The 14244-nt window shown below is 38.5% G+C and overlaps 2 protein-coding genes across 3 annotated transcripts in view; one reads left to right on the top strand and one right to left on the bottom strand.

Annotated features, from left to right (window-relative positions):
* LOC137960529 (brefeldin A-inhibited guanine nucleotide-exchange protein 5-like) overlaps positions 1-7991 on the bottom strand; it is a 33905-nt gene extending 25914 nt beyond the window's left edge. For both annotated transcript variants that reach the window (XM_068808175.1, XM_068808176.1), the window contains exons 1-4: positions 7915-7991; positions 7564-7664; positions 7046-7220; positions 52-112 (exon numbers count right to left, since the gene is read on the bottom strand). In XM_068808175.1, the coding sequence (XP_068664276.1) occupies positions 52-112; positions 7046-7154 (170 nt within the window). In that variant the 5' untranslated portion in view covers positions 7155-7220; positions 7564-7664; positions 7915-7991. The remainder of the gene's footprint in view (positions 1-51; positions 113-7045; positions 7221-7563; positions 7665-7914) is intronic.
* A 2928-nt stretch (positions 7992-10919) lies between these two features.
* On the top strand, positions 10920-13610 carry LOC137959894 (protein FATTY ACID EXPORT 2, chloroplastic-like). Its single transcript, XM_068807302.1, has 3 exons — positions 10920-11588; positions 12949-13083; positions 13180-13610. Exons 1-3 carry the CDS (start codon positions 11153-11155, stop codon positions 13320-13322), a joined length of 714 nt encoding a protein of 237 aa, XP_068663403.1. The 5' UTR covers positions 10920-11152; the 3' UTR covers positions 13323-13610.
* Positions 13611-14244: the final 634 nt, after the last annotated feature.

The following is a 14244-nucleotide window of genomic DNA, read 5'->3' as shown; positions in this document are numbered from 1 at the left end:
GAAGAGTCAATAACAAACATATGATGATTGAAAATCATGCCTTCAACGAACCTGTCATCTTCAGACGAAGGTGCCACTTCATTTGGTTGTTGACTAATCTCCTTTGTACTGTCTATAGGAAAGAAATGTAAAAAGAATAACAAAAGTCACTAATAAACAGTAAATATATCGAAGCAAATGAGGAAAATAAGGAATATAATTACCTAAAACTATACCATATATTCAACATGATGAAACATAATTGCTTTCAAGCTGAAATTACTAGGATCCCAGACATCAGGAAAAGCTTTTTACTACTTGTGCATACACACGTTAATCTCACAGATTTGGATGGAAGTTCAAGTGGAAATCCAAGGCCCACCTGATATGGGAGAGTCCTACATGACCATACAGGTATGATCCTTCATGTTTACTCTAATTCCTCTGAGGCATTGTGACTCTACAAAGGCAGAGCTTTGTGCTCTTCCTCATGGAATTTGGTTATTTCAGCAGCATTTCTCATATCAGTAACTGGCGTAGGGAGATTTAGCTGTTGTCATCAGATGGTTTTCTTCAGATCACAGACCTCCGTGGCATTTCTTATCTTACTATGATGAGATTTGCGATATATTTAACTCATTAGATATTGTTTTGGTCTCATATTGTTTGTAGGGAAAATCGCATAACAGAATCTTTAGCTGGGAAAGGAGTTACTCTTCATCATATTGTTGAAAGTAATTCATTCCTGCTTGATGTAGGCTGGTTTCTAAGACGTACCTTTTTTTTTGTTAAGCCCCTATTGTTCTCCTCTTAATAAAATTCTCACCTTTTTTCAAAAAAAAAAAAAAAAAAAAAAAAAGCCTCACAGAGTTGACTTTTTTTCATGAGACAACAGATTTGAAAAGTTGGTGTCAGCAAGGACAAAAAATATCTGAAACAGGTACCACTATAGTAGAGGGTATACAGATGCAACATGTTATGTTTATAGAACAAATACAGTTTCCTACCTATCTCTCAAGCTCTGCCTTAAAGATCTTTGATTAGTTCCGGCATCCATAACAAGGAGAAACTTCTTCCCTCCCTTTGCATTCCGCCAATGACATCGTACACATTTATAGGTAACTCTTTTTCTATGCATGAAAGCATTTCCCAAGACATCCATTTCAAAACAAAAAATGAAACTCGTTCCAAGATTTTATAATAAACATTTCTTATTCAATCAATTTCTTACAAGTCCAAAACTTATAGGAGGCTTTTACTAACCCTTACTAAAAACCTAATAATCAGCACCACCTGCCTGGATGGAATTTGTTTCTAATTTCATATAGTACTTTAATTAAGACAAATTTATTTTAACTAATAATCATAGTACCTATGATAAGTATAGTCTAGGGTTACTATAATCAAGAGCAAAAAGAAAAGAAAAGCAAAACAACTAAGAAGAAGATTTCAAAGAGACGACTAGGTGTTGAAGAGAGATTCCCCTAACTACGAAATCCACCTCAAAAATTTGCTGAATGATGCATGTGGTGCCATGAGGTCCAAAGAGAGCAATTTGCAGGAGGTGTCTACCAAACCATGATGGAGGATCAGCCAGGCCTTTCCCCATGATATTACAGGCGAAAAATCCCCTTCAATGGTCAAAGGCTGAGAGAAATGTTCTCGATAGAGACAAATACCCTCAAGAACTACTCTTCACTTCAGCCATTGGAAAGCCCATCTCCCCAACAGCATGCGAGAAAGAGAGAAGAAAAAAGCTTTTCAAGTTTGATGATTCCATCAATTCCATCCAGCCCTGGGTTTCCACTTGAACTCCAACCAAAGTTAAGTTTAAGATGACTGAAAGGAGGGGTCCAAGCTTTCCATAAGAAGCACCCTAGCGGGACAGCAAATAGCTAGGTTTATCCAATTTAATCTCAATGTAACCCGTATAATTTTTTAAATCTTCGGGAAGTTGAGCACATGAGAGAACCAAATGAATGGACTTTTCAATTACCACACCCTGTCGTTTCTTTCTAACCAAAGTCTCCAAATCACCGCAGCACCAGTAAGCCTCCAAAGGGTCTTTACCAACTTGGGAAAGGTAATGAAAAAATCTCCAAAATCTTACAAACAAGCTTTTCGGGGAGGCAAAGGAAGAAACCAAAATGACAAGAGTATGATCTCCAAATTTCAGTGGCAAAAGAGCAGTGTAGAAAAGAGTGATCAATGCTGCATCAATATTATACAGTCTACAGTTCATCCCTGAAGGCTGAAAACCCTTCTGGCAAAGCAGATAACAAGGAAGAATTTCTCCCAAATAAAAGTCCAAAAGAAGACTTTAACATTTGGAGAGTGAATAAATTTCCAAGCCTTTGAATGAGGGTGGGAAGTGCATGCGTTAAGAAATCAAAGTTATCATAAGAAGAGGGAACAGGGAATCTACCTTATGAATCAGCAGTCCAAAAAATTCTCTACCCTTATAGTAGAATGACTTCCATTTCAAAAAAATAAAAAATAATGACTTCAACAGGGACCGGAATTTGTTAAGCTCATCAATATCAAGGAGCTCTCTATCAGCTACAATGTTAAGACTCTAATCATCATTTACAAGGGACCAGGAGTCTTCAACTAAAATTTCAGTGTGACAGGTAACAGAGAAGATCAAGGAGAAGTCTTAAACTTGGGGCATATTTCCAATCCACCATCATGCCAGAAACTAATTGAGTTACCAAATCTGAACCCAAATCCTATGGGTCTTTTAAACAAGCTCAAACTAGAGTACTGGCATGGCAAATGGGTGAGGCATTTCATGGAATAGCATTATAGTGGAGTCAATTATTTGGTTGAATATTATATTTTACACAAACATTCTCTCCAACCATTTCATCAAGAAGGGACAATTGAACGGTCTAAGCATTTGAATCCCAAGTCCCCCCATTTGTTTAGGAAGGCAGACTTCATCACAATTCGCCAAATGCTAATGAGGCCTCCCAAAAAAGCCACCCAAAATTTTTTTCTCTCCAGTGCTTCAAGCTAAGAAGCAATGGAATAGCTTTCCTTTATAATATCAAATAGCCTATACAATAGGCTCCATCCTAATATTATGCCAAAAATTGCCTCCTCTCTTTGGAAAACTCTGTTTTGGTTTGAACTTTTTCAAAAAAAATCTTAATTTTGGTATTCGGTTAAGAAACTCAGTTTTTGGTTTGACTAGTGATTGGGCCCAGGCCTCTATTGCATGAGTTTCCCACAGTCTTCATGGCTGCCCTTGACACTACAGGCACAGTAACGGTCATACAAGAATGATGATTGGCAAATAAATTCCATAAAGAATGATTTTACTGTTGACACTTCTGAATTTAAAAGATTGCATAAGCTTCTTCAGTCATTCTACTATAGAGGTTAGAAGGAAGATGAAATATCATGGGGCTGAATCAATGGGGAAAAATTAGGATTCGATCATCTTATGACGATTTGGTGGAAAATATTTCAAGCATCTCAAACTCTGCTTCAAAAGCCTTAAAATTTGCTGGCCTCCAAAAGTTAAAGCATTCATTTGAACTATCTTTAAGAGTAAATTCCTTAGATGTGAACAGATCATAGTTGGGGTCATCAACTGCCTATAAAGATTCCATTTGGACTCTGTCCAAATGTGAATAACTCTATCACCAAGATCATCAACCACCTATAATAATCTATATTATATGCAACCATCAACAGAAATCACTTGACCAGTCTTTTCCACATTCTTCATTTGCTGCTGAAATACGGAATTCTTACTATCCACATGCTGCTTACCAGAAAGCGTTACCAACTGGCTTGTTGAGATCTCAGCATATCCATCCCCTAGGTTTGGGCAAAACACTTTGGAGACTAATTGTTGTTATTGTACTATGAGCTTATTGTTAGAAAGGAATGAAAAAGTTTTCTCTAATAAAGGTGTCATAATCAGAACTCGCTCAAACTACAGATGATTTCAAAGATTATAAAGGAGTTGTTGTATGGTTAAATTGGAAGGACTTAGCAATTTGTGGTCTAGCTGAGAAGACCCATATGGAAACTTAACTCCTTTAAGATATCTCAAAGTAAATTTTGACGGGAACTCTCATGGGAAATCGGAACAGGTTGGGATTGCAAGGATTGTTTTTTTTTTTTTAATGATGCTGATTTTTATTAAGACAAAAGCTCAAAAGAGCAAATTACAAAGGAGGGAATCCTTCCCATACAATGAGAGATTGTTGGGAAGTTCCGAATTTAGCCAATTTATCAGGCAAAAAGTTGGCTGATCTAGAAATGAGATTCCAATTACAATGCAAAGAAGATACAATGTCAGCAATACTATCAGTGATGGGCCAGTGGCGCCAAGGGGGGAGGCTGTCTTTGGAACACCAACTAATAACCGTCTTCGAGTCGCCTTCAATGATTAACTTGCCTTGGAGACGATCTCTGAATATTTGGAGGCCAAACATTAGAGCACTAACTTCAGCAGTATTAGAATCGGCAATGCCCACCGGACCAGCATAAGAAAGAATGGGGTCTCCATTGTGACCTCTGAATATACCACCTGCTTCGGGATTGCAAGGATTGTTAGAAATCAAGAAGAACAGTCCTTTCTTTTGTACTCAAATCTTATTGGAGAAGGGGACTATACCATGGTTGAAGTCAGTTTTGTTCTTCAAGAGATTCTTCTTTACAAGAATCATTTCTCACAGCCATTATTTATTGCAGGGGATTTCATCAGAGCCTTCACGAAGATTTGATCAAGAATGTCTTAGAATTAATGACCTGCTCGGTGGTTTACGTGTAACTTGGTAACATGTGCCTTTCTCTGCCAACTGTGTGGCTCATAATTTAGCCAAGGATGGCACATCACTGCAGCAATTTTGTTTTGCACATGGCAGACCTATCCTAGTTTTTATGGGCTTCTATTTGCTATAAATCTACTTCTGATAAGACTTAAGGCCATCTTTTGAGTTTATTGTACTTTTATTGTTTTAATGTAATTTTCACATTATTCAAAAATAAAAGCCTGACTAGGTAATAGGTCAGTTCTCTTGCCTCCAAAAAAGTGAATCTATAGAAAGTTACACCTTAGAACCAGCAAGAGGATGCCTCTTACGAAAATATATTGCACCATTTGCAACCAAGGCACTCTGCCATGCATGCAGTTCTTTTGGTTAGCGGCCACAGACACATGCATACTGCATTTCTTTTTTAAAATGAATCTGCACCTAAGGATTTAAGCTCCACAATCTATGTTTGATTCCATGTATTTGGTGTTAGTAGATGTACGAAAGCATGGACTCAAACAGATAGCTTTAATAGCTGCCCTTTATTATACCAGACCGAGTTTGAAGTCAGTAATCACAAACAAGAGGAATGGTGGTGCCAAGGCTCCCATTTTCCTTGACAGGGTTTAAAATTTTGAAGGGAGTTCTACGTCAATCATCCCCAACCTCAAAAATATCCTAGGATCACCAGCCAAGTCTTCTACAGAAACCTGTGTTACATATCATCACAGATTAGCTACATACATTACAATAAGATCAATGAACCTTTTCTCCACATCGACACATGTCCAATAAGACCATCTGATTTGACAACTTCTGCGAAAGTGATAAGTTCAAGAAGTACAGCATCACTAATTGTGGTCTAGCTACAGAGAAACATTTAGGCAAAGTTCACGAGGTTGACTCCTGCTCCCCAGGCTGCTTCCCTATGAAGACTTCCCACCATTTTTATTTGCTTAGCTGTTCATCAAAAACAAAAGGCTCACTAAGTGCAGTTTATATTGATCTCTCTAAGGTAGTACAGTGTACATGGATCTCTCTAAGATAAGTACAGTGTATTTTGATCTCTCTAATTTTCCTCTGGTGCACTGTCCAAGAAAAAAAAAAACTCCCATTAGAGGGTATCATTTGAAGAGCTGTTCTTGAGACAGCTCGCTGCATGTATCAGTGGATGCTGAGCAGACCATCTAACATTCACTCTGAACTGCCAGATCTGGTCCCATTTTGCATTCTGCACTATGTGTTGGTTAATCTAATTTTGATGTACCTACTGCCTAGTCAATTTATGAACTCTACTCCCTGGTTAGCACTGTTTCCGCACTTCTTGAGGAGTATTCAGCTGAAAAAATGAAAAGACACTTTCAGTGACCATAACTGTGGGATCTGTAGAGGTAATCATGGCATGTAGCTGACAGTCATATTTGGCAACCTTATTCAGTCTTAATCAAAATTTTCTGGATTTGACCAGTTCAGGGAAAGGATCATGTCAATCAAGAAGTTTGCTCCTTTAACTTCCTCTCTTCCACGCTCCCAGAGTTGAACTTCAGATGAGAGCTATAATGAAACACATGTGAGCCCAAAGGTGGAGTAATTGCCTACAGAGATCCACCACAGTCTTCCACTGATTCAGTAAATTTAAACCGAAAGTAATTGTTAAAAGCAAATTCAGGTCGGAGGAGCTTGATGATCGCCTCCTGCCTAGTGGTACTATTCAGAGCGGTAAAAAGCATTTAGGCTTGTATTCCTAACTTCAGAGTGCGCCTGTAACATTGTTTTTTTCCTAAATCTTATTTCATTGAAATTGACAAGCTTTGGACCTGTCAATCCTGCACTGGTGATTCCAAAGGTAGAGTAATTGCCTACAGAGACCCACCACAGTCCTCCATTGTTTCAGTAAATTGAAACCGAAAGTAATTGTCAAAAGCAAATTCAGGTTGGAGGAGCTTGATGTTCACCTCCTGTCTAGTGCTACTATTCAGAGGGGCAAAAAGCATTGAGGCTTGTAACCCTAACTTCAGAGTGTGCCTGTTACAGTGTTTTTTTTCTAAACCTTATTTCATTGAAATTGACAAGCTTTGGACCTCTCAATCCTGCACTACTTATAACTCAAAAAGGAAAATAGAAAGCAACCCTTTCATTAGATCATCTTAGCAAACCAAGCTCCATTAGGGCAATGATAAATTGGTGTTAGATAATCACAAAAAAAAGGAAAGAAAAAAAAGAACCGGTGTTGCTTAAACATGGAAAAAATAAAGGAAAGAAAGAATTATAAACAGGAAAAGCAGTGTACTTACCAAAATAGGCCTGAATAGCCTTGTTAAGTTCCACATACTTTTTGCCCGAGCATTCCTTAAGCATAAACTCAAACGATCGTGTAACGAAGCCTCCCGCCGCCCCAGCCATTTGGATCGTGCTATCCCAGACGGTTCTTCTTCAATACCCTCTCACATAAGCCTTTCTCCTCATCAGCTGTAGATCATTTTCCCCAATTGGTAGAAAAAAAACAGAAATTTTAAACAGAAAATGTAATGTCAAACAAAATGGAGAAAGTGGAGATCAAATTATCGCAACAAGTTCTAGGAAAGAGAGCTGAAGCGACATGCAGACACCAAACGACCGTACTTGGACGATCCAACAAAGCACTGCGAATCGCACTTGAAACACGCAATAGAAGAAGACAGAGGTAGTCGGAGCTTGTTAAAGTGGAGAGAACATGAGCGCTTAAGAGAAGCGGAGCACCATAAGAGTATAATAAGCCACGTATTATAAAAGACAGTAAGACGACCAGGTGACCTTTACTGTAGAGCTATACCTATATGAAGCAGTCCGCCAAACCCGAATAGGTGAAAACAATATTGAAGCGAATTTAGTACCAAATTCCGATATCGACCATCCAAGCTCTCTTCTGATCCGCTGAAGAGACAATTGCTAACTGTCAGAAACTACAGCCGATGAATTCAGATGCAAAGAAGAGATGTATTCGTGTTTTCTAGATTGGTGGCATCACATACTCGTCGGACACACTCTACTGAGATCCAAGTGTAAATAATAAAAGTAACATAAAAATCGTGAAAATTTTATATGAAGCTGCAACAACACGGTTTAAATGAAACAGAACAAATGGAAAAGTCGGTGAGCTGCAGAGAAAATAAGCGAGAGGCACCTGCGATAGTTAACGGCAGAGAGGAAAATTGCACCTGCACTGGTGGGGAGCTCCACTTTTACAGATCTGAATGGGAGGGAAGAGCAAAACAGCGGATCCGAGAAAATGCATATACGAGTAACTTTGTCGAAAGACTCGCAAACAGCTCGAGTCGGAACGACGAGTTAATTACTTCGGACAAGGAATTGGACTCGGCCCAATTAACCAGCACTATCAACCAAGGTTTTGCGACTCGGGACGGGACCCGACCGTTTCCTAATGCCGGATCTGATCGGTCAAGTAGGCTCGAATCGTTTGTCTTGTCTAGATCTGGTCGTCGTCCACTGGATGTTCCAACACAACCCACTCGAAAACCTCAAGTAACTAACACTTGCAATGTCACAAGTAAGAAATTTAACTTGTGAGATAGTGGAAGATTTGGTAGTCTATGACTTATGTCAAGGAGGTTTTTCTTTTTTTTCCTTGGCCTTCATGAGGGCTGATTCCCCAAAGAGGTGGAGAGAAGCAAGAGGGGGGCTTAAGAGCCTCACTCCCAGCCATCTAGCATAAGGGTAGGGAAGTGGGTACCCTTCCTTTTTCCCTCAGGCAAGAGGGGGCTTAAGAGCTTCCCACCCATCCCTCTAGCATAAGGGTAAGGAAGTGGGTACCCTTCCTTTTTCCCTCAGGCAAGAGGGGGCTTAAGAGCTTCCCTCCCATCCCTCTAGCATAAGGGTAAGGAAGTGAGTACCCTTCTTTTTCCCACTTTGTTTCAAAGGAAGAGGAAGGTCCGGAGCCTTCCTCTTCTCCCACTAGTGGTAAGATAAGGTGGGGGGGACTAGACCTTCCTTCTCAAGCTTTGCTTCTTGTTTTTTTCTCTATTTCAAAGGAAAGTGAGATAGCAAAGGGTGGAAGCATTTCCCTCTTCCTTTCCACCAACAAGGAAAGTAAAGAACAACAGGCAAGCCACCACTCATCCCTAGGATTGGTAGAGACTCTCAGCTAAGATGGGTGTTTCATTCTAATATTTTGTTATGGAGGAAGGTCCGCTTAGTTAGGTTTGTATAATTATCTCCCTCTTTTATAAAAAAATTTACACACTTCATAAAAAAAAAAAAAAAATCTTATCTAATCCTTTCTATCTGTTTTTGGTCTTAGTTTTTTTTGGTTCTTTGCTTTGAGCCAATTGTCTTATAGGGATGGAATTTAAATGGGCATGTGCTATTTTTATTTTTATTTTATGTTTTTGAGAATTTTGTGCAATGGGTCTGATGGGGTTGGAGTTTAATGGGTCTATATTGTATTCATTTTTGTTTTATTTGCAGTTTGCGTGATTTCGAGACCGTGGTCATAGATGCCGCTGAGATTTCAAACCGTGATTTATAACAAAATTTGCAAGCGGCATTCTTTATGGAGCCAAAACCAAATTCTTGATTGATCTTCCACATAAGCATATGGAAACTCTATTCTACTTTACATCTCTTAGAACCATGATTGAAGAATTTAAGGAATGCAACTTTGGTGGAGCTTTAGCTTATTGGAGTACAATTTGAGGTGGAGTGTTTAAAAGATTGACCTTACTGCTATTTAATTCAAGTTAAAGGCAAGCGGAGGAAAAAAAGACAACTTTCAATATGAGCGTTAAGATTGGTTTTGATTCCCTTCTCCCAACTGCTTAGCAAACCAGAGAGCAGTTGAAGCATGAACTAGCCAAAACTATATTTATTGATGACTATTGAAACTTATTTGTTATTTTTAAGAACATTTATTTATTTGTTATTTCTAAGAAAACTAGAGAAAATGCAGTGTTGAGGGCTATTTGTGCAATATATGAGGAGTTAACTAATCCTTCTATTTGTTTGAGTGGAAGTTTAAATTCCGACATCTTTCTTTTAACATCATTTTTCCAAATTCTTCTTACCCGCCCAACCTAAACTCTTAACTGTTTTTTTTTTATTATAAGCTTGGAGTAACAAGTTTTTCCATCATATATTTATGAATACTTCTAAAATTGCTTTATAATTTTTTGCCAATGTAAATATTCTAGTTAGGTGTATGTTTTTGTTAGGATTTATGGATTTTCAGATGTAGTAATTTGCGATACTTATTTTTTTCACTAGTGTCTTATGTTATCATACGGCCTAGAGATAGACTATTTTTTTATTTTTATTTTTTTGCTAGTGCCTTGAGGTTTTAGGTGTATATATAATCGGATGCCTTATATTGTATACTAGTTTTATTGTTTTCATTCTATTGAGAAGACTTTATGGCCTAACTGAATGGCACCAGGCAACTAGAGATTTGGGTTCAAAATCCCAATAGAGTCATATTATCCTTATTGTGCACTAAACTCTTTTACTTGGTCAGTCATTTGTTGATATTGGTTTGAGCTTTCAACCATTGATTTTTTTTACTTATTGTCTCTTGTATTTTTGTTGTTCAACCTCCAAAGAGCAGTTATTTGCAAGAAATATAACACATACGACTTCTAAAACTAGTTTAGTTGAAACAATGAATTTATCTATCTTGTTGATTTCGCTTTTTATAGCTTGGTGAGAATTTAGACAAGTGGTCACATCTAAATGAACCAGTTCAATACGACAAGGCATATTGGGTGAAGGATGATAACAAGTATGGCCACTTTGATAGCATCACTCCCATATCATTTCAAAGTTAGACTTTTTAAAGGCCTGATACAAACATAGAAATCGGTGATCAAGAGAAATACTTGAGAACTAGTTATTTGTTGTTCAGAGTATTAATGTTCTAATTGTGTTCATGTATGTTGCGTGACTTTGTTTACTATGATACAAAAATGTGTCTTGCTAGCTCAAGGTAGTCCAAGATGGAAGATACTATAGATGATGACATCTTGCCTTTGACGATCACCTCATCTACCAGCATAGCGGAATATTAGCTTAACAGAGCAATGGGAAGTTAACAGTTGAGAGGATGGGAGATAGCTCCAAACTCATGGCAAATAAGATAGAACAACTGCACTTTTGATGCTCTTCAACATGTTCAACCTCTGCTCTGAGTTCAAGATAGGCTTCGTTCCGGAATCGAGAAAGAAAATTGAAGATTACAAAGTTTTATTCTCTTATTTGAAAATCAAAAGCCGAAAACAAAATATAAAAAAAATATTTGTAAGAAAGGCAACGGAGCTCAGGGGCTTGACAGGTGGAGCCTGACGGCTGACCGGGAAACTGGAAATTAAGAGAGCATCGATTTATTTATAGCAACCATCTCGAAAGAGAGGAGAATGGCTCCCGCTCTGTGCACGGTTTCTCAGTCGTCCCTTCTAGTGGTTCAACCTTCCAACCAGTGCCGTCCAGAGCGGGTGCTGTCGGTTCTGAATCTCTCGACTCCTACCCGCTTCTACGGCCACAGGAATGCTTCTTTGACTTGTACCAGTATTCGACCTTCTGTTTCCACTGCTTTGGGCGATCGAGGCTGGAGGTCAAGTATTAGGGCTGTTTCTGACGTCGATTCGGAGCGCCAGGTTGGGGAATGGGTAAAAGAGATCGAGTTGGGCGGCGGCGGCGGCGGTGGTGGTGACGACGACAACAACAACAAGGGTAACGGAGGCGGCGGTGGTGAGAATAACGGAGACGGGGAAGGAGAACCCGAGAAGAAGAAGAAAATGTCTATGTCCATGTCGCAGAAATTGACTTTGGGTTATGCTGCCTTGGTCGGAGGTTCGTTCTTAGTCATCTACTGAGTTTTTTGCTTGCCATTCCAGTCCCCCTGGTAGCTATGTGGATGGAATTGGAGTGTCCCTTTGTTGATCTAAGGCTAACCTCAATCTTGAAGGTTCGTCTCCTTCGAGGTTTTGCAGCAAATTTGCCCCCGAGGTTGAGAAATTATGTTTTTCTCTATCTTGTTTTGAGAGAGTAATGCTATAGGATTTTCACTTGTGACCGGAGTTTGTCCTCTCTTATCGTTCCCTGCAATCTCTCTGATGCAACTTAACGAGTGTTGGAACTTCTTAAGCTGTCTAATTATTATCGAAGATTTTATGCACCCTGTGCAACAGCTTCATGCTACACGATTTCCCTGAGGCATTTACTGAGATCATATAAGATAAGCGCAAGTATATATGATCACAAGAATAATCTTAAGTGGATCCTATCAAGGGTTTTTTTTGTGTTGAATTGGTGCTTAGCTTTTATATTTTTCAGATAGATGAGACTTGGAGTTTATGAATCTTGTTGAATAACTATCGAATATTCTATCTGTAGTATTTTTGTGTGCAATTGCTTCATGCTAGTCGATATCCCCAAAGTAGTTTTTTAGATGATCGAGGATAACAGCAATATATACTGGCCACAAGAAGGTCTTAATTGGGGAATCTCTAACGATGGTTGTTTATAGTATTGTAGTAGTTCTTGACTTGGTATAGTTTTAGGCTTGACGTGAACTTTATTGATCTCTGCCTTTGTAGTCTTTCGAGTGATCTTTGCCTTCATGATGCAAGTCTGTGTGAGCTGTGTTCTTCTCACGAGGAACTGAGGCAAATCAATGACATTTCAGCTGTTTCTAGCACATTGGATGACTCTTGGTTTCACTTTTGCTGTAATAAGATTATTAGCTGATTATTTCTATTTGTAGTGTCTTCATCTCTACATCTTACAGTGCCATTCTTTGTGGACCATTTTGTTGTTTGAAATATTGTTGGGCGTATTCTAAGAAATTTGCAAGTTCATATATAGGGTGAAATTTTTATTGCAATACTCGTGAAAGAATAAGGCAATGGAGGTTATTTTTTGATAATTAACTATCCATTAGTACAGTACGGCCGGCCGCCTAGAACACCAGACCTTGCACATCTGCCTTAAGGAAATGCACCCGTTTGAAGTGATAACACAGCTGTAATTGATAAATATACTTGATGTATGGAAGATGCATGTCTAACTGAATGGACCAAATTCTACTTGTGACTCAGAGGTTGAGTCTAGGTTTTTTTCAACATTTCTATTTACAAGCTACACCTTTTTACATTGTCAGAGATTTGAAGTATCAGAATGCGACTGATGGTTTTGGTTTGTGATTTGACAGTTGGAGGAGTTATGGGTTACCTAAAAAGTGGCAGCCAGAAGTCATTGGCTGCTGGGGGGTTGTCTGCCCTTCTGTTGGTCTCTGTATATAATGAACTTCCTGTCAGACCAATTTTGGCATCATCTGTTGGGCTTGGTGAGAGAACTGAAATTTTTTTGTACAATATCCAGATCAATAAGTTGAGATTGTTGTCTCTACAATCTTTAGCTAATTATCTGTATATTTTTTCAGGCTTATCTGCTGCACTTCTGGCTGTTATGGGTTCTCGCTTCAAGAGGTCCAGGAAGTTATTCCCAGCGGGTATTGTGTCCATTGCGTCATTCATAATGGCTGGTGGTTATCTCCATGGATTTCTTCGCAGTTTGAGTGGGTGAAAGAACCGTGAGTTAAGGTGCACAGAATCCTGGCTTTGTGTTTGTTATCTGTTGTGTGCTCAACATTATGTAGCTTGTAACAGGAACTACTTTTTTCTCACACCTGTAGTTCCTTTGCTTTTGTACTTTCCTGTTATCCTCTGTTCTTAAGTCGGAAATATGCTAGTTAGGTTTGAGAACAAATGGTTATCATCCAGTTCATGTGGACCTGTAGGATGATTGCTAAATAATGAAATATTGGCTCTGAAAGTTTTGTGATCTAAATTTTGTTTTGTGGTAGATTTTCTTCCTATTCAATGACCAATTAGAGATCTTAACATGGATCCTTCTCATGGTAGAGAAGTTTTTGTCTAGCAAATCCATAACGATATGTGATAAATGAGCTTATGCAGACCACTTTTAACTTGTTACCAGAAATGAGTGATACCTTTTTTTACATTGATTTGCAATGGCCACTAGCTAAACTTTGAACCGATATGTCACCTTTAAGTGTCTGTTTGGAACCCCTAGAAAAGAAAAAAAAAAATGAGAATTTGATCATTATTATTCTTAAAATAGTTAGTGAAAATGAGATTATGATCAAATTCTCATTTTCTTTTCTTTTCTTTTCCATAGGATTCCAACCAGACCCTAAGGGACATGGGATGAAACAACACTTAGTAAGGAGATTGTTGCACTGAATATATATATATATATATATATATATATTCAACCTAATGCCGTTTGGTCTAGTGGTATTTTGTTTACATTGTGTGCGTCAGGTCATGAGTTTGAATCGCGCCACGTCTCTCTCAAAATATATATATATATTCACATTGTGGATCTTACAAGATTTCAAAGATTCGGTTGCTTGCTGTAGGCATGGAAACGCGTTTTTTTAAGGTTTGTCATCGACCTGCTTGTGTGAACTCCTCCACAGCCG

The sequence above is a fragment of the Aristolochia californica genome, unplaced genomic scaffold (genome assembly GCF_029961685.1).
Source record: "Aristolochia californica isolate CCGP_79_NKW_82.1479 unplaced genomic scaffold, dmAriCali1.0.hap1 SCAF_3, whole genome shotgun sequence".
NCBI lineage: Eukaryota > Viridiplantae > Streptophyta > Magnoliopsida > Piperales > Aristolochiaceae > Aristolochia > Aristolochia californica.
This window is presented reverse-complemented; position numbering and strand designations above follow the sequence as displayed.